Source organism: Patiria miniata, unplaced genomic scaffold (genome assembly GCF_015706575.1).
Source record: "Patiria miniata isolate m_02_andy unplaced genomic scaffold, ASM1570657v1 HiC_scaffold_9, whole genome shotgun sequence".
NCBI lineage: Eukaryota > Metazoa > Echinodermata > Asteroidea > Valvatida > Asterinidae > Patiria > Patiria miniata.
Window position 1 is genome coordinate 7,415,755 of NW_024037076.1, and position 24,919 is coordinate 7,440,673.

Sequence of the window (24,919 nt, forward strand, 5' to 3'; positions counted from 1 at the left end):
GTGACACCGGCCGTTAAAAACACGCAGTGGATACGGACTATACATGTACATGTACATACAGTACATTTTCATGTACGTGTGTAGGACAATGCCGCACATGCTGTACACAATACGTTCATGGGATGCAATGCGGGGCCTGGCGCGGGGCGCGACCGGCTCGGCAAGTGCTCGATCGGCATCAGTTGCGGCTGTCAGCTGTGGCGACGGGCGAGAAAACAGATCGACATTTAAAAAAAAAAAAAACAACGTACGGTGACCATTAACCCCCTCCCCCCCAGCGTACGGTTTGTACGCTCATGAAAATGTTGATAATTGTGAACAGCCCCTAAGACGTATGTGCTGGCAATGCAGGGTTGCCCCTAGTACCTCTGTGATTGTGGTAAATACACAGGGTGCCGTGGAGAGACCAAAGAGAGACACCGGAACTAGTAGGTTGTATTCTGGTAGGTGAATCGTAAAAACGTCTGATGGTCGGCATGTATGGGTACATGGAGATATGCATTAGTATTGAGAGGTTTAGGCGGTTCCCCAGTTCTAACCAGTTCCAATATGGGAACCGGAACCACGAGTCCAATCTTTTCGAGAACGGGGTACACGCTATGCTCAGTTCTGGCTCCAAAAGAATCGGTTCCAGATTAAATTACCTATTCTCTGTGCACAAAACCCAGAGCCGAGAATTGGCTACATTGGAATTCAATTGCGGAGAGGCCCGGGACATTCACTCTGCATTCTCTGGCTAGTCAAAACAATAGTGAGGAGAATCACACATACTCCCATACGTCACAGAGAGTTACAGACAAATCGCCCTACAAAGCCCTTTGCAAGTTTGCATTTGGCCGCAAGGCGTGCATGTAGATCATTGAACCCAATAATGGCCCTGTACCACGGATGATTAACGTTTAGAATTACACTGTTGCATGGGGCGTTGCCAGACTGATCGGGTTATAATATTTGGCCAAGCGGTGTAAGCAGACTTGTATGACTCGTGACTCGGACTCAGACTGGAGTCCGACTCGAGTCACATTTTTAATGACTCGGACCTGGACTAGAGTCACTTTGACTTACGACTCAGACTCGGACTCGGGGCTATGGACTCTGCATTGGTGCAAGATTGATAGGGCAAGGTACCAGACTTTTCTTGTCAGACATCCTGTCGTTTACACGTGTATTGCTGTCGCATCGCGATAACGCGATATGAATAGTCTGCTGATCTGCCCGTTTCGGTAACGTTACATGCAAGTTGCAACGTACACTCTAAAAAAGAAGTGTCAAAAACTGCTGAGTAAATGTGTTGCATACAAAAGTTGAGTACTTTCTCACCCAATTATAAGTTAAGTGACAATTTTGCCAGTACCCTTCAAAAAACCAAATTTGACTCTTTCAATGTCGTGATGTGTGTTGTGTGTATCGTATACGTGTACAAAATGTACCTGACATTTGTAACAATCAAACACAGTCAGTCTCTTGGCCTGCATGACAGCACTATGTGTTAGCAGAGCATCCATGTTTGGGGGGTCAGGTGAGGGTAATGGTTAATAAATTATTCAGAAATGTTTACAGAGCCCCAACCCTCAAGCCCCTTGGGGTCAAAAGAAAGGGTGATAATTTGTTGGGTAAAATTTTAAAGCAACAGCATTGGGTAAGAATTTTGACTCAATGTTGGGTAAACGTTTTACGCAGGAATTGAGTAAAATTTGACGCAACCCCTGTTGCGTAGCGTTTTACCCCGCCAACGACCATGTTCCCATTTTATCACCACAAAGAGTACAATTTTACGCAACATTGGGTACTTTTTTCTAAGAGTGTAGATCATGATGGCATCCACTCCAAAAATTTTCAACTTTGGGTATCTTTACTTCAAGAGAAATGCCAATGGAAGATCAAGTGCAGAAAGCAAGTTCTACAAGAGGAAAATAGAGGAGAAAACCGGCACTAAGCAGATAACCCCCAAACAATGGTGTTTGGTTGTCCACGAGGGGACTACTTACCTGTTGGACCTATAAATGCATATTTCCTTAACTATGTAAATTAACCGCTAAAGTAAAGATTTGCTATAGCGTGCCACAGCGCCCTCCTGCGCCAGCGCCCACAATAGTCAGAGCCCCCGCCATTATCGTCCTCTTTCTTTAGCGCGAGTGAATCACACCAAAGGAGGAGCCCACTGTGGGGAAAGGCGGGCGGGACGGTCCAACAGGTAAGTAGTCCCCTCGTGGACAACCAAACACCATTGTTTGGGGTTTATCCACTTCGTGTCCTACCTACCTGTTGGACCTATAAATGCATAGACTGGCACCGAAATTGTTGGTGGGAGTGGGCTGCAATTGAGTCAAAGAAGGACACACAAATAAGGAATCCCCTCATGGACTGCACAAAGGCACATTACAAACTACCATGAGCCTTACTCACCCTACTGTTGAGTTGTTGGTACAACAGCCTGGGTTGAGACCTCCTTGGAGGGTTGTCTTGGGGCAGCTGATGGCATGGTGGCTGACATCGTCACCCGCCCAGTCCGCCCCTCTGTTAAGAGGACATCTCTCAGGTAACATGACGAAAAGGTCGTTGCTGTTTTCAAGCATGCTGCCTGCATTATATCTTCCACAGGAACACCCCTCAATAGTGCCCATGATGTTGTGACCGCCCTTGTATCATGAGCATGAATCGTCCGACGGGATTCGTTCCGAGGACTGTCTGGCATTTGGGATCGGATAGCTGTAACTATCCATCAAGAAATTGTGTCACGGGATGCTGGGCGGTGTGGAGGAGTCGAAGTTATAAACAGTTGAGACTCCCCACCGCGGATGGGTTTTGTGCGAGCTATGTACCATTTTAGAGCTCTAACTGGGCACCATTTCTTATCTTCGGGGACCGAAGATAATGATTTCAACTCAGGAACAAAGATGTCCGGAGGCTGGAAGTTAGGAGACTGGTTTTTAGTAAGGAAAGTACTTCGAGGGATGAGACGTACTCCGTGCGGCTCCCATCTTATGTGTCCCTTGTCCAGGGTCAATGCATGGAGCTCGCTCCGTCTCCTAGCTGTAGCAGCAGCGAGGATGAAAGCTACCTTGACTGACAGATCCAACAAGGGTACCGTCGCAAGAGGTTCATAGGGCTGGTTTGCCAGAGTACGTAGGACCTTCCCTAAATCCCATGCTGGGATAAGTTTACGTTGAGGAGGACGCTTCGTAAACATGCCTTTGAGCAGTTGACCTAGTGCCAGGTTGTTTGATACAGAGGAGCTATCTTGTAAACCTTGATGCACTGCAGCAATGGCCGACTTGTAATTTTTTACCGTGGCCAATGTTAGCCCTGTATTAAACATGTGGAGGAGGAAGTCCCCAACCATGGTTACAGATACAGAGAGGGGATCCACGTCCCTCCCGTCGCACCACCTAAAAAAATGTCGGAGTCGGCTATCATATGTCTTCCTTGTAGACGATCTCCAGCCACAGGCTGCCAAGGCGGCAGCTTCCTCAGAAAGGCCTGCTGTTCGCATGGAATGCTGGACAATAGCCAACAAGTCAGGCGTAGTGACTCCGGATCCGGGTGGTTCAACTTGGGCCGGGTCTGTTTCAGGATATCTGGTCTCTGAGGGAGGATGATGGGCTGATGAACCAGCAACCTGATCATTGTTTGGAACCAGGTTTGGCGAGGCTAAAATGGAGCTATGAGCATCACCTTGCAGGGTTCCTTCCGTATCTTGTGCAGTACCCTCGAGAGAATTGAGATCGGCGGGTATGCATATGCGTACATGCCTGTCCAGTCGATTGTTAAGGCATTGACTGCCCAGGCTTTTGGATCCACGACTCGAGTGCAGTATACCGGCAATTGGTTGTTCAGTGGTGACGCGAATAGATCTATGTTGGGACGATCCATTAGATTGAACAGTGTTTGGACAACTTTTGCGTGTAGTTGCCATTCTGTTGAAAGGATCTTTCCTCTGGACAGCGCGTCTGCTGTGACATTCAACTCGCCTGGTGTGTGACATGCCACAAGAGTTACGTTGTGATCTATGCACCAAAGGAGTAGCTTCCAAGTCTGGAAGCACAACTGGGGGGAACGTGTTCCTCCTTGGCGATTTATGTAGGCCACTACAGTTGAGTTGTCGGATTGCACCATTACAACCTTCTGTTTGACTAGGTTGATGAGTTGAGATAAGGCTCTGCGAACTGCAAGGAGTTCCAGAACATTGATGTGGAAAATCAGTTCGTCTGGCGTCCAAAGACCTGACACTTGCTGTGACTGCAGATGCGCACCCCATCCCATGTTGGATGCATCTGTCGTAAGAGTCACCGTGGGAAGTGGAGGAGGAAAGGGCAAACCTTGACTCGGGTTGCTCCAAATTGTCCACCAATGAATGTGGGGAATGATTGGCTTCAGTATTGGTATGCTCCTTGACAAAGGATGTTGATTGGGTCGAAAATGAGCCAAAAGATGCATTTGAATTGGCCGCATCCTCAGGCGACACCATGGGACTAGATCGACCAGACTGGCCATTAGGCCCAGCAGTCGTAGCCAGGCCACCGCTGGTGCTGATCGAGCCGTCAGGAACAGTGTGGCGCACTCCTGGACATTGTGTACTCGTTCGCTCGAAGGGTAAGCGATCCCTGTTACCAGGTCGATTTCTGCCCCTAGAAAAGACGGTGTCTGGGTGGGGACCAGATGAGACTTTTCCAAGTTTATCAGAAACCGTAACCTTGTCGTCAAGTCGACGGTTACCTCCAAGGACTGTCGAACTTCCTCTTTGGACCTGCCTACGATTAACCAATCGTCCAGGTAGAGGAATATCATTTTATCCGCTCTTCGAAGTATTGTTGCCAGGGTCTTTGTTACTCTGGTGAAGACCCTTGGTGATGTTGACGGACCGAACGGAAGAGTGAGGAACTCGAAAATTGTATTTTTGTATTGAAAACGAAGGTATTTTCTGTGTTCCTTGCAAATGGGTACGTGAAGATAAGCATCCTGCAGATCTATTGATGCGGCCCAAGATGGTGTTGTTTCTACTGGGCTTCGTACCGGTTGAATTGCTTGCTTTGATAGCAGGGTTTCTATTTCTTTCTCCAATGCCCTCCGCTGTTCTCTGTCTGATGGAACAGGGGTGGGACGTGAGAACATTACCGATGGAGGAGTACTCGTAAACTCGAGGCTGTACCCCTGTGTGACTGTCTGAAGCACCCACCCATCGGTGCAAAAGTGGGCCCAAGTCTCCCCGAATTGCCTTAAGCGGCCCCCCACGGGCCCAATCTGGGGGGCCACGGATGGAGAACCAGCGTCACCGACGCCACCCCCGACCCGCTCGAGAAGAATTCTGGCGGGAGGGAAACCGCGTGCCACGACCTCTTGAGGTTGGCCAGCCAAAACTCCGTCCGGAAGTTGTCTGCGACGTTGTTGCGGCTGTTGCTGGTGTTGATCGAGCCACAGTGGTTGATTGGGTAGACTTGGGTGTCCGAAAGGAGGGCAAAGGTTTTCTAAACCCTTTGGACCTATTCGAAGTAGTCGGGACCTTAGCTGTCGGTTGTGACTGCTTCCGAGGGGCCTGTAAATTAATACGGTCTGTTGCTTCTAGACGTTTGGCCTCGGTCTCCATCATCGTCTGGAACTGATCCGCAAACAAATCCTTGCTCCATAAAGGAAGGGCCTCCATGCGTTTTCTTGCCCCTTCTGAAGGGAAGAATATCGTTTCTAGAACATTGGAACGTCTGGAGACCGTGGCAAGTACAGAGACCCTAGCAAATTGGTCTAGGATGATGCGTAATCCATCCTCCAGACATTGAAAGGCATTGACAGCCATTGTCGGAGAAACACTGGAACCGGAATCACATGCAGTATCCAAGTATTCTGACAAAAGAAGCATAAATGAAGTCGTTTGCAGACCCATGCGTGATGCTGCATCAACCTTATGTAATGCCTCTTCAAGCTTACTCCGGACAGGATCGGCAAAGGGAACTTTAAGTGATTGTTTCCCTGTATCTGCCGCCATCTTGTCCTTTGCATTGTCTGGGATAACTGGAACTGTTAAAAATTCTTCGGTATCCTGCTTTGGAACCCGAAAGGGATGACATGCTGCCTTGGCAAAGGGTTGCCATTTTTCTGAACAGCTATTGTTTTAAGACGGTTAGAAAAAACCCTGTCCACTGGGAATTCCGGAAAGGTTGACTTCGGGGAATCCCGCTCTGGTACACCTGTGCGTTTCTTAAAACTAGGCCGTGTACTTTGTGAAGATTCTGACTGCTCGGGAATGGGAACCTTTAATATACGAACCATATCCCACATCACTTCACGGAATCTATTATCGGTAGTCTCATAAGGATGACTCCCGGTAGAATCCACGTTGGATGGCCGATCCATCGAAGATGGACCCGGCCGGGAGTCGAGGTCACCCTTAGGTGTTGCCTCGTGTGTATCTACAGCTGTAGAATGAGTAGGTGAGGGTCTCTTGGCGTCTCTGCGCGTAGCGCGGTTGACGTCCGAGTCCGACTCTTGCAATGAATCAGACGGGTGAATAGAAATAGCGCCGCCTGATTCCCGGTCAAATTCCCGATCTTTGGCCTCAGCTTGAGGGGAAATTGGGAGTTGTTGTGGCGCCAACGCCGCCAACTGAGCCGACAAAGCCTGAAAACCTTTCAGTAATAAATCCGATGTATTGTCTCTCCGCCCGCGTTTGCGATGACGTGGGTGGTCCGATGACTGGCCAGAAGTCGGCGACGTACTGGCACTGTCGCTCGTTAAAGAGCTAGAATAACGGCAGCGGCGGGATTTATGGGCCTGGCGCCGTTTATTCTTGGGCCGTGATCGATGTTCCGATCCACGGTGACGAGCCATTAAATCAGAAATTCCCGAAGGAACGTCCGAAAGAACCCCGGGTGCCACCGGCACGCTCCGGGTTTGACCGGGCGCCACTGGTGCACGATTATCAGGACCGGGTGCCGGGTTAAACGCGGCGGCCGTCAGTCCGATTGGGCCCGGTTCCGCTCGGTTCCCCAGACCAACGGTCGGGGCTGAACGTAAACGCGATGGGCCGATCGGTTTTTGTTTCTTCGGATTTGGGCCCTCAACCGGTGGTTGAGGACAATCCGGGGAATCCCCTTCGGAGCAATCTGCTCCCGGGGAAATCCCGGTGTCGGTCGCCGGGATTGCCGATGTAGACCGATGTTTTTCTCGGTTTGCCGACTCATCGGCCCGGGAGCTCGCAGACTTCCGTCTGGCCCCGGTTTGTACCGAGTCAGGGCCGGTGGTTTTCGGCGCATCGCGCCCACCACCGGTCCTTTTCCTTCCCTTATGGGGACTGGCCTGCGACACTTCCGTGCCCAGTCCGCGAAAGCCCCGTCGCGCGTCCGGTAGGATCGGTAAAACCAATACCAGGAACGGACCGCGGTGGCTCCGTACTTACCCGCTTCGATGACTTCTTTTTCTTTCCAGAAGTGGTCGAAGCTTCACTTCTTGCCGAGTCTGTAGATTTCGCTAGCCAGGTGTCAATCTTCGTCCACATTTCGGAGCCCCATGGCTCGCAAATGGAACACCTAAGAGCTCTAGAACATGGCCTACACTTAGGACATAATTCGTGGGAGTCGTCTAGGCTATTCAGCAAAATCTTGTGACATTTATTACAAGTCACGAAATTTTTGGGAGGCATTTTGTCAAAGACCCCAAAAACCAGAACAGTCTCAGAACTATAGTAGAAGTTTCTTCAAACTGTAAGGATAACAAAATACAAACATATACGTATCCTTTAATGTTCAATGTATACACGCAAAAACACGAGGTCATAAAACGAAATAAAAACGTTTATAAAACTCGTCTAAAAAACAAGCAAATGTAACCAGAAACACACCTAGTGCTTCCGAGAAACAAATGTATTGCAAATTTAATAACAAATAGCGATTAAAACCAGTAAAAACGTGCATGCTACTGCGAGCATTGAAAACACGTCCTACCGTCACGAGCGCTAAAGAAAAAGAGGACGATAATGGCGGGGGCTCTGACTATTGTGGGCGCTGGCGCAGGAGGGCGCTGTGGCACGCTATAGCAAATCTTTACTTTAGCGGTTAATTTACATAGTTAAGGAAATATGCATTTATAGGTCCAACAGGTAAGTAGGACACGAAGTGGCAACTCATTATGAAAATTTTCAGTAATCATGAAAATGCGTTTCTATTCTGAGTTAAAAAAAAAACAGCAGTATACATGTAATTGAACACAGGCGGGTTAATTGGGTTATTTCACACTTAACAAAATACAGAAGTCTAAAAAAAGATATTTGAAACACCTGAACTTTAAATGCAAAGTTAGGCCAATACCAGTTTTGTCCGAATTGCCTTTATAACTGTTTTTGCAAATGAACTCCTCATTTCCAGAGAAAATAAGAGAAAAGCTGTGGGGAAAATGGAAATTTACAGCACCTGAAATGTACATATTTCCAATACTATATCAAAGGTGACTCTGAATCTCTGAATTCCCTAAAATGTACGTTTTTCCAATACAATGTTAGAGGTGACTCGTGACTCGGACTTGGACTCGACCTTTGTGACTCGTGACTCGGACTCGACCGGGAGGACTCGGGACTCGGACTTGGACTCGAGAAATGTGACTCGGACTCGGACTTGGACTCGATGTTTCGTGACTCGAATACAAGTCTGGGTGTAACGTGATTTAGGTTTAATGAAATACAAACTTGGTGGTGGTATTGAGCATGCTCATGCATAGATATTTAGGAAAAGGACCGATCGTGTGAGAGGGATTTACCAATAAAACCAAACAGGAGTCTGATGTTCACAGGAGTCCAATTTTCATATCACACCAGCTCTGAATGCTGGAATCAGCTCTGATGGACCCGGCTCTGAGTGCCGCGGGAATCAGCACTACATGTATGGACCCGGGTGCAGGTACAAAGTACCCAGCTCCAAATGAGTCACTTTATACCGTTGCATAAAAATGAATTAATCCTTCGCTTGGGTTCATTCTGATTGGTGCACATGGTGAAAAATGAATAGTCGTGCAGTTACAAAATAAAACATTAGGGCTTCTAGATGATAATACTGACATTCATGGAACTTGGTAGTTCCGGACCGTCCATGACTAGTTCAGATTGGAACCGGCTATTTTGTGCCACATTACAATGTAGTTGTGCAATGTACATTTAAAGCAGGGTACGTGTGAGTACGTGAATCATTTTATTCTCAGCAGCATGGCGGATGTCGCAGTAAATAAAATCATAGGCAAGGAACAGAGAATAAAGAAATAAATGCTAACCTTGCTTTTAATAACACAATATCTATAGTTTCACAGGCAAAAGACACACATTTGAAACCAAATATGTACTGGCATAACATGTATTCTACGTCAAAATCTGCGGAGCACGGACCTCACAAAGTGACACCGTTATATCTTAACATGTTCACTGAACCAGTATAGTATTTCTTTTACCTTGTCCATGGTTATATTCTCAATGTCCAGATGAGCTATGAGTAGAATCTGTCCTGCTGGGCACTCATACACCCCTGAAGAAAAAAAAACATATAAAAGAAAAACTAGAAACTTGAGATGGAGGCTTCACAATTAACTTTCATTTTTATTAACAATAACACCAACTTTCAATCCTCACAACAAATAACAGCTTTAATCCCCATACACAAATCTTGGGACAGTACTTTTATGTCTGAGAGTACCAAACTATTTAGACACCCATGATTAAATCTGTAGAGATCCATGCAAAAATGTTTTTGTCCTTATTTTGTCTGGGTCTTCCATAAAACTAGGTGCTGGTATTCTATAACATCAACAAATTGAGGGTTGATTATTCTCAAAGCAGATCCCTTGAAATTAAGTGACTTAGCTACAAAAAAAGGCCAACAAAATAAATTGTGTCGGTTGTAAACCACATTAGAAGAAAAGGACATGGCAACAATTTAAATACATGTACACTGCATTTTACTGTGCACTGATGAAAAAAATCTTGTTAGTGCCATTACATAATTAGGTGTAAGTCATATACTACCATTTCAATTATTAAAAATAATCAGTCACAAGTCTCTAGAGGTGATATACATGCACATGTATTTTGGTAACTCACGTTATTAGGTAACTCACATTACACTTTGTCTGCCAATCTTTGGTACAGGTTAAAAAACATATATATACATTTAACTTTAATCCATCTCACTGCCAAATTGCTCAAATGAAAGGTCTTATTGTCCCCTTTAATTTGATACCACATTTGAGGTTAAGGTGCTTGTAGTTTTGAAGACTTCTTAAATTGTCCATTTGCAGCAATGTTCACATTCTAATAGAATTGCCCAGTAATTCTGTTATATCACATAATTCAAAATTGCAACATCGAGTAAACACAGGAAGGTGTGCTGTCCAAAAATATTCCGTTAACAGTTTAAAGGTCAAATTTGGAAGAAAACATAATGCAAAGTCCACACGCCATTGAAAGGCATTGCGTCTGGACACACGTTAGAAACGGTTCCCTAAAAATTGCCCTTTTTGTCCACTATGACAACTTGTTGAGAGCACACTGTAACTTTAACATATTGAACTTACCGCGACTCTTCATTCCAATGAAGCGATTCTCAACAATGTCAATTCGACCGACACCATGCCTTCCCCTATTGTAAAAAAATTCATCAAAATTTTCATTTATAGTAGTGTATTCAAAAGAAAGGTATATCAGTGGTGAAGTTAAGAAAGGTCTCCATTCCACGGCCAAGTCCAAGACACAGGCTTTCACTTCCAAGACCAATATCTGCACAATGCTATGTGTAGGAAAAAAAATATATCCTTTCATTGGGTAAGCCACAGAGTTTACATTTGAATGGAATCAGTGGTGTGTGACATAAGGGTATGGTTAGACAGGCATGTTGTAGTCACTGACCTAATTCATCAGCAAAAAAACATGGATGTCAAATTTGTATTCTCACCAATACATCCTTCTAGCTGTTGACCTTAGAGGACAATCTACTCACTACAATAAACATGTCTCCCTGAAAACTTGATGGAGACATTACCATTCGAATAACTAAAAGCCATGACTACAAAATGCAAAAATATGCCAACCTAACACGAGATTTGCGTGAGATAGGCTTCAACTCCAAACTCATCGCCTTGGAAATAGGAAGTAGAGGCTTTATAGACGAAAACAACAAAACACAAATCCGCTCCCCATTCAATCTGATGACAAAAACCGAAATAAGGCAACTCACCACTCACCTATCAAAAACAGCACTGGTCTCATCCTACGTTATCCTCTACTCAAAATACAGCCCCGTTTGGATTGATTCTCAAGATTAAGGTATTCTTTCATATCGCCCATCCCACTCATCAATATTCCCTTGACCTAGCCAAGCAATCGTTATTCCCTGGTTTATGCTTTTCTTATGCTAAATTGTTAATTATTTAATTTGTCTATTCTGCAGACCATTCTTTTTTGCTTCCATATTAATTTCTAGTTCCTTGCTTCATTGACATTTAGACTGTTTCTTTTGATTCATCTTTCATGTTCATGATGTTGTAGGTTTCCTCCATGTCTTTTGGTTGTTGTTGATTTATGATTAATGAATAAAAGACATGAATTAATAAATAAAGCTGCATTGGAAGATTTTAGAAAAGAAAGCAAGCATAAGCAGCAGATGACATCAGATCAAGTGCAACAGATGAAGTGAGCCTTGGAGGCCAGCTTTTCATTTCAAAGGCAACAAATCTGAGTATAACTTTGACGCAGGCATTGTAGAGAAATCCCCCTCCCACAGAAGTGGGACCAACTTCTTACCAGTAATGTACAAACCAACTCACATCAAATGGCCTTCACCAGTGCTTTTCGTAAATGCTCATCCAGAAGTCTTCGCTAGCAATTTGAACAGTCATCACACTTCATGGGCTTACAGTGCAGATGAGGTTGGTGATCAGCTGATGGCTTGGGCCTCTGACAGTGAGTGCTATCTCTGTATGATGCCAACCAACTCAGGCAGATGAAGGAAGGACTAAAGTCCTGACCTGTGTTTGGTCTCCAAAGATACTGATGGTCATCCACTTCATGCCTCCCGTGTGATTCTTTCCCATTTCCCACATAGCCAGCAACCTGTTTTGATTCATATTGGCATTGAGATCCTTCTGATTGAGTCTTAGCCTCTCCCCCTGTGGAATTTTCAGGAAAGCGTACTGGGAAGGTTATAGGGCTGAAGTAGTGAAGTGGAAGAAAAGATTGCTGACCATGACCCTGTGCCTGGATGTCTGACACAGAGGAACACCCAAAACAACAAGATAAAGCCTGGGGTGACCCGTTAAAATTCTAAAGATATAGAAAGTCATCAATGCTGGAATGAGACTCAATTTCACACAATCCATTAGAAAGGCTTGGGACCGCCTGGAATGTCTAGGAGCTGCTTCATACCCTGTACACCAACCACCCTAAGTCTCAGCAAATGCAGTCGCCTACTGGCTTCTTCACAACTCTGAGGTGACTTCCACAAAAGAAGCCTGGCAAGATGTATTAGGAAAAACAGGGTTTCAAAGTGCCCTCAAGTCCTGTGTTGCACTTAAAACGTTCAAACAGCAGTCACAATGTACCATGTGTACAGCGAAAGGGGGAATTCCCAACACCGACACTGCAGTGTTTCCACTGCAGGGTTTCCACTGCAGGGTTTCCACTGCATAATTGTGCTCGTCTAAAGAGAGCGCTACATAACTTTAATGGGCACAAGTTTCGTGCTCTGTTCATGTAATGCGTTTTTTTTTTCAATTCTCTGAATCTTATTATTTTGTGGTGACTATCGCTCTGTAGTGGGGCCTCGGAGTGTTGCAAGATATATTTTTCGTGAGAAATGTCATAGAAATATTATACACATGACTCTCAAGAGTCGGTACATAATGGGGTTGTTTGACCTGATTTGAAAATTGAAGTGAGCATGCACACAATTTTAGACAAACTACACAAAAACAATTATGCAGAGACTTTGTAAAACCAAGTAAATAATGGTCATACATGAAGCCAAAAAGTGGAGGTCTCGTTTTCCATGCCCAAACCTAATGTCAAAATTTCAGGCGTTACTTTCTTATATTTGTTAACATTACTTCTACATTTTGATCAAAATGTAAAATTTGCCCAGCCGTGGAAATTCGAAATGCTGGGGGGGGGGGGGGGGGGGGGGCCTGGACACATTTCACTAGGGGGTGCTCTTCAGGATACAGATATCAATATATACTTGCGCAAAGGAAAAGAGGTCTTTTCAATCTAACAAGTTTGCGCCCCCCCCCCAAGTCACCTCCCCCCACTGAAAAGTTGGCATCTGGAGAAAAGCACAGCCATATGAGTTCCCATGATTAGTTGGAAAATTATAAAGTCCCATTTTCCCACGATTTTGTTCGAATTTTTTACAAAAACTCTTCTTTTTTTTCGCGAGTGGCTGTTTATTGTAACGTGAAAAGCGAATAGCGGTAGTGATTGTCTAATGTAACCATGATATACGTTTTGAACAGCGCCCCCATGGGAAGATGGTTAGACCTGGGAACGGGAAGGTACAAACCATACATGAAACCAGAAAATGTGCCTTTCTACGTGCATGCCCACTCAAACCATCCACCCGCCGTAATCAAACGGATACCAGAGGGAATCAACAAGCGTCTCTCCAATATCTTGTCACATTGCAGAGAAGTACAAAATCATATGTAGGCCAGATCTAGGTACACTAAATAAGAGAAGCGAAATCGTCTCCAAGTGCAGGCATCGAGACAGGTGTGTTCTTACTTCACTGACGTAAACGCATACTAAGTTCAATTGTGATTCAATGACGTTACGCGCGTAACGTGTACGCGTGCTTGATTCGAAATGAGGGAGATGCTACTTGTATTCTATATTCTATGTCATTCTGCTGATGAGTGCCTTACGGCAAGAAACAGTCTGTCCAGAAGGAAAATATGCCAAATTTTGATTAACTCATATCCTGAATTTATTGCATAATTATAGCTCTATAGAGATGTATCGAGCACTGTAAATTGTGATAGATTACGATTTAACTAGATATATTTAAGAAATATATATGAAAATTCAAGAAAATGTAAAAAAAAAATTAACCGATTATGTCATGGTGTCGGGTCAACTTGCCCCCTCGCCGACTCGCCCCTTACCGACATGCCCCTTACCGACTCGCCCCATGACCGACTCACCCTTTACAAATTCGCCCCCTAGCCGACTCGCCCCCTCGCCAACTCACCTCCTAGCCGACTCGCCCCCTGGATAATTATGCACATTCAGCGGCCATCTTGAAAATGGAGGGGAACACATTGCTTGTGGTCGCGGCGTCAAACGCTATGGAGCCAAATTATTTAAACGACATCTTGAAGGATTTCCGGTACAAATACAAGAAACCAGAGATCCTTTATGACGAATTTGGGGTGGAAACACCTAAGCAAGTCAGAAATATCGGTTGATAGTGTGAGCACATTTGGACCGATATAGCGCTGCGTGATTTTTGCGGAGTGTCCGCCGGGGCCTGTGCTGTGCACCCCGCACAGCAGCCGGTCAACTTCGCGGTCTGTGCACGGTGACGTGCCGCACGCAGCTGGTACCCTTGTAACCGTTCACCATTTTTCAATGACATATTACTTGTAAATTTCGACTCTAGGCCCTCAGTTTTCATCATTTTAGTTTAGTTTCATCCCAAACCATGTGTTGTTATTTTGTATTTTAGGCTGTTTCCAATTTCAATTGGGAACACGTGATCAAATCACGTGACCCCTCCAATTTCAATTGGGAACAGCTTTTGTTTTTTGATTAAGTTTTTTCCTTCCTTTTTTGGCTTTTTCGCAAATTTGCAAAAAAGCCTTTGTTTTTGTGCTGGCTTTTCTTTCTTCTTCTTTTTGTCGCCTAAACCCCATAGACTTTGTACACGTTTTTTCTCATCGCCATTTTTGGCATTAATCTTTGTCGTACATCATTCAAAGTCAGGCAGAGTCCTTATAGCATAGTTGTGTCCCGAAGAGTGACGTCATCATGACGTCATCGTGGGTCACGTGATGTCACGTTAAAGATTAATAGATTAAATCTTTGGAAATCAGTATAAAATCAGCCGTGAGAGACCCGAACTTGACGTTTGCGGGAATCGATAGAAAAAACCAGGATCTTAATTTTATCTCGTGTGAGTAAAATCACGTGACCCTTCCTTCCGGTATAAACCGGAAGTAACTCGAATTGCCTTATAATTTAAAATTGAAAAAAGATGTGATCTTGCTTGCAACGATGTTAGTCTGTGGCTAGATTGTACTTTACGAAAAAAACACCGGTGATGTCATAACATGTTGAAAAACGTGTAAAATGAATTTTTAGTCGAGGTCTGTGACGAAGTTTGCGGTTATCGCTTCAAAATTGGTGTATATGATGACCTCAATGCAGACAACACCTGTGCACGAAAAAAAAATTATGACGTCATCATATCGGAAGTTATAATGAAAAGACTTTTTTCCTTTGAAAATTCCTGAAAATCAACCATGACAGTTTTTATATTAATTTTACTTTAACTGTCGATTTAAGGGTAGGTCTAAAACATTTTGAAGTTTCGAGGCAATAAGTGAACTTGGACATGCCCTGCGCACGCTTAAAACTTCAGGTGGACAATACCTCTGTTTTAAAACACGCACAGGACGTCCACAATGTACATGTACATGCACGTACGTTGTACACATACTCACATACATCAGCCGGCAGCTTACGTGTTGCTGAGGGTCAAATCCCGACCTTTATCTGCAGGGCTTCGTCACAAATTGGCCACTAGACTTAGACGTGTTATTGTGAAAGTTCGACAGCTCTGTTTTTATGAACTACACATTTACAAGAGAAGTAGCGAGTCTCCAAGATGGCATGCTTGGTATTAAACAAACGGTTTTTTTTCCTGAATGATATGCAGATTTGGTATATTCAGTAATAGATTCAGTATATTTTGGCAGAATTTGGTTCACTAGAAGTTGGGGTGTGATTTTGAGGATGAATTTGGTTGTTCTTTTTTAGTTCCTTTGCCGTGACTGGACTAGATTAGGACAAAAAAATGATCACCACACAGCGATAAAGAAAGCAACGAGCTTTCGTTTGATAAGCTTGTGCTAGTGCCTTGTGGCGACACTTTTGTGGGTTTTCTGCCTTTTCTTTTTGCTTGTACGCGGGCGGAGGACGGTGTACAGCAAATCATCATGCACACGAACACATATAATTTTAGTGTGGGGTGGCACGTTTTGAGGTTGCTAATTTGTTTCATGTCATGCATGTTACATTCCTTTGTTTATTTACATTTTGTTTCGCAATTATATAAATGTCTTTTTATTCATAGATGGGATATATCAAGCTGTGAATGTCTGCCTTTTATGAAGACAGTTGGTTTAATTTTGGAAAATTCACTTGAAAACTAGACAAAAAAAAGGTGTATTTAGGCTGTACAACACATGTATACATGTATCTGTACACTATACTTTGTGTTTTATCGAAAGGAAAATCCTTTCGATAAATCTACAATTGTCACATTTTCTTTCACTACGGGAACCTGTTCAAGCCAGGTCTGATTCGATTCAAACATTGCACATACATACTCAGGGACGTATATGTCCCTGAGTATGTTCTATTCTGCAAACAGACAGTATGTATGTTCTATTGCAAACAGACATAGATCTCTAGTTTTTTGGCCGAAACAGCCTTTGTTTTCGTTAAGATTTTAATTTTTCTTTTCTTTTTGGCTGTTTCGGCAACCGGCCGAAACGGCCTTTGTTTTCGTTAAAGTTTTTTTGGGGGGGGGCTGTTCCTTTTGCCGAAACAGCCTTTGTTTTCGTTAAAGTTTTTTTTTCCCTTTTTTTTCAGCCATCGCCCATAGCATTTGTATACGTTTTCACAGTGGAAGGCACTTTGGGCACTAAAATCAATCCGATTGACTTTATACTTGGCACACACTTAGACCAGCATCTGAAGTTGTTTGCCGAAGATTGACGTCATGGTGTCGTCATCGACTAATTTATTATAGAATTTTGAATATTTAATTTTTCCCATAGACTTTGTACACAGAAATTAAAAAAAATTGTAGATTTTCAAAGGGCATTTTTTACTCTTTGCCAGTAATTCATTTGCACCAATCTTTGTCCAAGCAAAGACCCTACTTCAAACAACATTGTGTAATGATGACGTCATGATGACGTCATCCGGTGTGTATTTATAGGCAATTAAAAAATTGACACTTTTAATATTTAAAAATGCATAAGAAATCAACCGTACGTGTCCGCAGCATTCTGTTACCGGCAAGTGGTAGAGTAGGTTGAGGTCTTTATTTCATTCAGTGTGCGTGAAATCACGTGACCCTTGCTTCCGGTCGAAAAATCTATTTTGAATAGATGTCTGTGGCGAAGTTTGTCGGAATCGCCTAAATATTGGTGTATATGATGACCTTGACCCACTTAAGACGTGTGCGAAGTTTTAGGCGAATGACGTCATCAGACCGGAAGTTATAATAAAAAGACCCTTTTTCATTTGAAAATTCCTGAAAAATCAACCATGGCAGTTTTTATGTTAGTTTTTACTTTAATTGTCGATTTAAGGGTAGGTCTAAAACATTTCAAAGCTTCGAGGCAATAAGCGAACTCGGACATGCCCTGCGCACACTTAAAACTTCAGGTTGACAATACCTCTGCTCTAAAACATGCACAGAACGTCTATATGTACATACACGTACGTTACGCACATACATCGTATGTCAGTTAGCCTGCAGAGCACGTGTTGCCGAGGTCAAATCCTGTCCACATCACCGTGACCGTTTTATCCGATTTTCGGCTAACTTTGACAGATTTTATGTTCATGCATGCGCATAGTCAGGGACGTATAATAAAAAATCATAATGCCGAAAAGCCCTATGTTACGGATTTTAAATGTGCAGTTTTTCTGCAGTGGGATTTTCCACAAGTCTTTTCCTATACAACACTGATATCTTACTGAGTAGTTCTGAACTTCAGCCGAGAATAACTATGAGAAGGAAAAAGAAATCGTAGTTTTTTTTGCGCTGTCATTCGATTGAACATATTCCTAAGGGTCAGAATATCAAGTAATATTTCATAGAAATGTTTCAGTTCAAAGGCAAATTACAAATTTAAAGGTGCAATTTTTCTGCAGTGGGATTTTTTTTAGCCCGTTAACTTTGTACACGTGTTAGCCCATTGACTTTGTACACGTTTTCAAGCCACCATTTCTATAACTTGGCGATCTGGAATCGTCATCAATGTTACAGCCAAGGAAGACCCTCATACAAAAATTATGCCAAGACTATGACGTCATGATGACGTCATCACCTATTTTTTTTTTTATTGATTTTTGAAAATTTACGTGCATATTATGAAGTCCTATATCTACAGAACTGTAAGTCTGATTGGGTTGAAACTTGGTATGTGGCTAGACCGGGATGTGTTATAGGTAAAAAAAATTTAGGTGACGCCATGATGACGTCATCCGGAGATTTTATATGAATATTTGAAGTTTTTGACCTTTTAGCCATATCTCATGAACGTAACATGCAAAATTCAAAATTCTTTGTGTATTTGGTCTGTTAGGTAAAAGGTATTTGCACAAATTTTGAAAAAAAATATCTGACATCATTATGACGTCATTAAAATGCGATTTTTCAAAATACATATAAGGAAAGGTCTGACTGTCATGAAACTTAGTGGGTAGGTAAATAATGGTACTAGTATACAAAGTTTAAAGTGACGTCACGATGACGTCATCGTTTGGTTTTTATAATATTTTATTCTGCTTCCACAAATTGCACACTTTCTTTCATCGGATTGACATTAAACTTGGTTCAAACCAAAATCACAATGACAAAATGTGCATTGAGAAGGGTCTAAAGGATGACGTCATTGCAGGGCAAGTGACATCATTTGATAAAATTATACTTTAGGAATTATTCTAAGCGTTTTGAACAACCTTTAACTGCATGAAGCAATATCTACAGAACTACAGGTCTGATTGGGATGTGTTTTAGATGAAAATTTAAGTGACGTCATGATTTGGTCATCACGTGACATGTGACGTCATATCAAATGTGCATATTTTCAAGGCCAATATCTACAGAACTACAGGTCTGATTGGGTTGAAACTTGGTATGTACTTAAACCGGAATGTGTTATAGATGCAAATTGAAGTGACATCATGATGACATCATCACGTGACATGTGACGTCATACTAAACATGCATATTTCGAAGGCCAATATCTACAGAACCACTGGTCCGATTGGATTGAACGTTGATATGTACCTAGACCGGGATGTGTTATAGATGAAAATTGAAGTGACGTCATGATGACGTCATCATGGGTTATGTGACGTCTCGTTAAAAATTAATAGATTTTTTAAATCTATAATAATCTTTAAAAATCAATATAAAATCAACCGTGAGAGACCTGAATATGATGTTTGCAGGAATTGATAGAATTATCAAGGGTCTTCATTTTTTAAATATGTGCAAAATCACGTGACCCTTTCTTCTGGTTGAAACTGGAAGTGCCTTGTAATTTAAAATTGGTGAAAGATGTAAACTTGCATTCAACGATGTATACTCTGGCTAAGTTCTTCTTTACCATAATATTATAGTTATAGATGACTATATGACTATTTATGTGATGTCATCATGACGTCATCACGTGACATGTGACGACATAATTCAAAGCCCTATGAGAATGGAATCACATGTTATATGCCACCATTTATTATAAACAGAACGTAGTGCTCAATTGAACAGTTTCTTGCTTGATGGAACATATACTTGAAACTTTACATGTCACATGTCACAAAAAGTTACCGAAACAGCCCTGTGTTTGTCCACAAACATAAGTCTAGTTCTTTCTTCTTTTTGTACGAAAAAATCCCATAGACTTTGTACACGATTCTTCTACATGTAACTTTTGGCATTAATCTTTATCGTACATCATTCAAAGTTAGCATAGGAATAATCCTTATAGCATAGTTGTGTCCCGAAGAGTGACGTCATATCATGGGTCACGCAACGTTAATCTTTGAAAATCAGTATAAAATCAGCCGTGAGTGGCCCAAACTTGACGTTTGCGGGAATTGATAGAATAATCCAGGATCTTTGTTTTATCTTGTGTGAGCAAAATCACGTGACCTTCCCTTCTGGTCCAAACCGGAAGTAACTTGAAGTGCCTTATAATTTAAAATCAGAAAAAGATGTGAACTTGCTTGCAACGATGTTAGTGTGTGGCTACGTTGTATTTCATAAAAACAATACCGGTGACGTCATAACATGATAGAGCGCCCTCTACGGGCAGATTGAAAATGTTTAAAATGCATATTCAGTATATGTCTGTCGCGAAGTTTTTGGTAATCACTTCAAAATTGGAGAATATGATGACCTTAATGCAGAAAACACCTGCGCGAGAAAAAAAAATGATGATGTCATCAGACCTGAAGTTATAATGAAAAGACCAATTTTCCTTTAAAAACTCCTGAAAAATCAACCCTGATAGTTTTTCTATTTATTTGTGTTGTAAATAAAGGTCTAAGGGTAGGTCTGAAACAATTGCGTGTTTCGTGCCTCTGCTTTAAAACATCGTGCATAGGACTTACACAATGTACATGTACGTACGTACATTGTATGTCAGTCAGCCCGCAGCGCACGCGTTATTGAGGTCAAATTCCGACCTTTATCTGCAGGGCTACGTCACGAATTGGCCACGAGACTTACACCTGTTATTGCGAGAGTTCGGCAGCTCTGTTTTAGAGTACCGTGCGTTTTATTTTCTGAATGATAGAAAATATTTTGAGATTCAGTATATTTTTTGGGGCAGAATTTGGTTCACTTGGGATGTTATTTTGAGGATGAATTTTGTTGTATGTTTTAGTTCCCTCGCCATGACTGGACTAGATTATGTCAAAAATTATCACGATGAAGGAAGCAATGAGCTTTCGTTTGATTAGCTTGTGCTTGTGCCTTGTGGCGACATGTTTGCAGTTTTTCTTCCATTTCTTTTGGCTTGTACGCGGGTGGAGCGTGCACAGCAAATCATCATGCACACAAGCACATGTAATTTTGGGGGTCTTTGGGGCACGTTTTGGGGTTGCTGATTTTTCCAATGTCATGCATGTTAAATTCCTTTTTTTTAACGTACATTTTGTTCGCAAATATAGAAATGTGTTTATTTACAATGTTTAAGTTTCTTTATAGATGGGATATGTCCAGCCTCATAGCTAAACTTACTCCCAAATCTCATATTAGTGACACTCTATGAATGTCTGCTTTTCATGAGGACAGTTTATTTAATTTTGGAAAGGACAAACATAACAAAAATATTTGAGAAATGCGAAAAAGCCCTATGTTCTGTTGGAACAGAGAAAGCTCTAGTTTTGGTTCTTTTTGGCTTTTCTGCATACTTGTTCTGTTCCAAGGCATTGTGAAGTTCACTTTTCATCATTCCTAAACACAATTTCCTTGTACGTTGTTTGTTGTGCCCCATTCAGAACAAATAGCCAAGTCGTAGTCAGTCTGCATGGTTTTGCCGCCGGACATCCGACGTTTGGAGGGCGAAAAATATGCGATTGCGCAATACTCCTTAATGCACGTCTATACGCCTGGTACAGAAATGGGGGCGAGGTGAATTTTGACTATGCTAACACGTGACTCGCTGAAGAAAATCTCATTTTGCGCCTTGAAAAACTTTTTCAAATTACAAAAGCGGGTGTCATTAGGATTCAGAGAAGACTACTTTAGGTCCACAAATGTATTTTGGAATAATTATACTCCCAACACGCTATCGTGACAACAATTAACACCAAAAAGCTGAACTTCACAATACCCGTTATTTCAGTGTTTTTAAAAAAGATTTTTCTCCGCGCCACTTTTGCCACTTTTAAAATAATCTGATCCACTTCTATTTTGGCATACTCTTAGACCACCATGTAAATTCGTATCTCCAAGCATGACGTCACGATTACATCATCGCTGGTCACGTGACATGGTGGTAAAGTTGCATTCTTTGCAGGCCAATATCTCCTCAAGTACTTGTCCGATGGGGTTGAATCTGTGCATGTACCTAAGCCGGGATGTGTTATATGTGAAATTTTAGGGGACGGTATGATGACGTCATCCACGATTTTATAGGGAATTTTGAAGTTTTGAGATGCACTTCTATATTTTACGAATGCAACACGCTAAATTCACAATTCTTTTTGTATTAGGTTTGTCAGGTCATACCTACCTGCACAATAAAATGATAAAACGTGTGACGTCATGGTGACGTCATCAAAAATGCCATTTTTTAAAACACATGTATACAAGCCAAGGTTGGATCGTCACGAAACTTGGCATACAGCATATGTTGATATTGTCATGCAAAATCCGAAATTACATCATAATGACGCCATCGGCAGATTTTTTACCAATTTTTGAAAATTTTGTTTGTTTGAAAATTTCGAACCCGATCTGGACTTTACATGGCAGACGAGAGGCTTAACCGTTGAATGGCTGCACGCTTTGAAAAATAACACATATAAATAATGTATGGGCACACCTGAATTTGTTTATCTTTCATAATCTGTTTCGTCATAATTTTTCATTGTCTGTTCAATTTCACGGGGCAAAATAATCAGTTTCCATGGGGGGATCTTTCCAAAGTTAATGAATATCCCCACAAGTAGTCAATGTACTATATTCCAAATCCATTACAAAAAAGCTATGCCTGTGCTCCATGCAAAAATAGAGCAATATTATAATGCCAAATTTCATCCAAAGTTCACAGACATACAAGCTCACAGTCCCGCGCACGGCTTCCACCCTTCTTTTTTACAAACCCTCAAATTCATGGTCCACAGTAAGCTCTAATACCAAAGAATTTGAGGGCATGCATAAATAATTGTGATTTGTCCGGGGCAGTTGCGATCTGGCCAGCGTAGGCCATTTTGAGCCTACGCACTACTGCACTAGCTTACCATCAGAATGCAGGTCAGGGGTAAATTCAATGATGTGGCCCTAGTTTTTTACAGGGCTGATCAATCTACATGTACATGTATTAGTACTGTGACTTCAAATACTCATGGCTCTTGAAACTTAATCTGTTCGTGTTATCAACATTCACTGCCTGGACGAAAGACTGCAGCATTTCAATTTCAATTTATTTGTTCAATGTTGCCAGCATGAATCTCTACTTCTCGGTTTTGCACATAAAATACAAACTCATACAAACACAGAAAATGGACTAGAGAAAAAGACAGCATACAAGTGAAACATCATGGTAACAATGGCACTCGATCTGGATAATGCCAGAAAAAAAAGGAACACAACGCAACAGGGTAGTAATTCAATGGAACTTCATTTATTGAACTGTATTTCGTTTTCCCCTTCAATAAATGTAATTAAATAATTACCTTGTGCTGTTATTCCTTTTATTTCTTTCATTGTCAGAGGCCCATTGTTGCCATGGTGTTGATATAATAATTGTGTTACTAGTGTTTGGGGTGGTAACAAAGAAAGGCCTGTAACATTTTCGCGAAAGGCTGAATATCAGTGAAATTTGTACTGAATAAAATCAATATACCCAGATCAAATTTTGGCCGAAGAGAAAAAACTATAAACCCTCCCTGTTTTTGTTGGAGACAAGGATCTATCCAAGGGGCATTTTTTTTGGTTCTAACCCTGTACATGTTTTACTTTTGCCGCCACTTTTGACATAACAGAACTAATTTGGTGAAATTACCATGAAACCCAACTTTTGCAAATAAACCGCTGTGATTTCCTCCACCTACGAGTGACGTCATCATACCTCATGTCAAGTCATGATTTTGAGAGTGCATATTTTAATATTCCATTTCTAGAGAACTGTAAGTTTTGGGGTTGAAGCCTGGTACAAAGTGATGTATTTAGGTTACATTACAAATGTCCCAGTCATTTGTAAAAGTGATGCAATCTTTCTCCGCGTTTTCCTGCGCCCCGTACATAGTTTCAAAAGTATATGTACGTTTTGTGTGGCTGATTTGAAAATGATCTGAATGCTAGTGTTTTTACAAGGCTAATGAAGATGCATTATAATTTTGAAGTTTTCGATGCACGTGAAGTGCCAAGTTTGCCGGTGTGTCAAGTACATGATCTGCCAGTGTTACTCATAAACGTCACATACAACTGGGTCGCATACATTTTTTGATTTTAGATGCTCTGTGGTGCAATCTGAGGCGATTACTGGGCACTTTCTTCTGAAATTTTGGAGCAGAATGTGTTTTAATTTTAAGAAGAATTTTCCTTTATTTGTTAAAATGTACTCTTGTTCTTATAAAGTTTCTTCTGTGCTCAAAGTTGAGAGCCATGCATTTTCATGTTACCTCGCCATATTTGCCATGCTTTGATGTGCTTTGGGTGTTTCACATGGGATACGAGCGATTTCTTTCCACTCGACGTGGTACGCGTAGTTGATAATGTCGTGGCAAACATTGCAATAAACCTTGCCAGCGGCAGCGGTTGCCATTTTATCGAAACACTCTTGAAATTCATGCTGATGCCCGTCAAGAATAACGGAGTCCCGAAACCATTCCCACCAAAACTTATTTTTCACTTCTTTATCAAGCTCTCGCACTGATAAATCTCCTTGTGACAGTATCGACTTGTTGGGCGCAGCCATGTTGGAAGCATACGCACACAAACACTCCAAGCCGACGCATGTAAAACAACAACGTGCATAATCAAATCCACATGATTGTACTGTACTGTATGTCATTGTGCACGCTGAGTAATATTAGTCTGTACACCTGACCAGTGCAACACATGCATCTCAAGTACCGACACAGGAACTAGACCTAAATTATCACAACCTCGGACCCGAGCGAAAAATCACATGATCGCGCTAATGGCAACACATTGTCTTCAACTTCGTTCTCACATTGGGTATTCAATATGTACGTGTGTAC

General features: G+C 42.1%; 1 protein-coding gene across 1 annotated transcript in view; it reads right to left on the bottom strand.

Moving 5' to 3' along the window:
• LOC119720388 (argininosuccinate synthase-like) overlaps window positions 1-24,919 on the bottom strand; it is a 130,558-nt gene that overhangs the window by 44,211 nt on the left and 61,428 nt on the right. The window contains exons 7-8 of the mRNA XM_038190051.1: window positions 10,540-10,604; window positions 9,421-9,494 (exon numbers count right to left, since the gene is read on the bottom strand). Coding sequence (XP_038045979.1) covers window positions 9,421-9,494; window positions 10,540-10,604 — 139 coding nt within the window. The remainder of the gene's footprint in view (window positions 1-9,420; window positions 9,495-10,539; window positions 10,605-24,919) is intronic.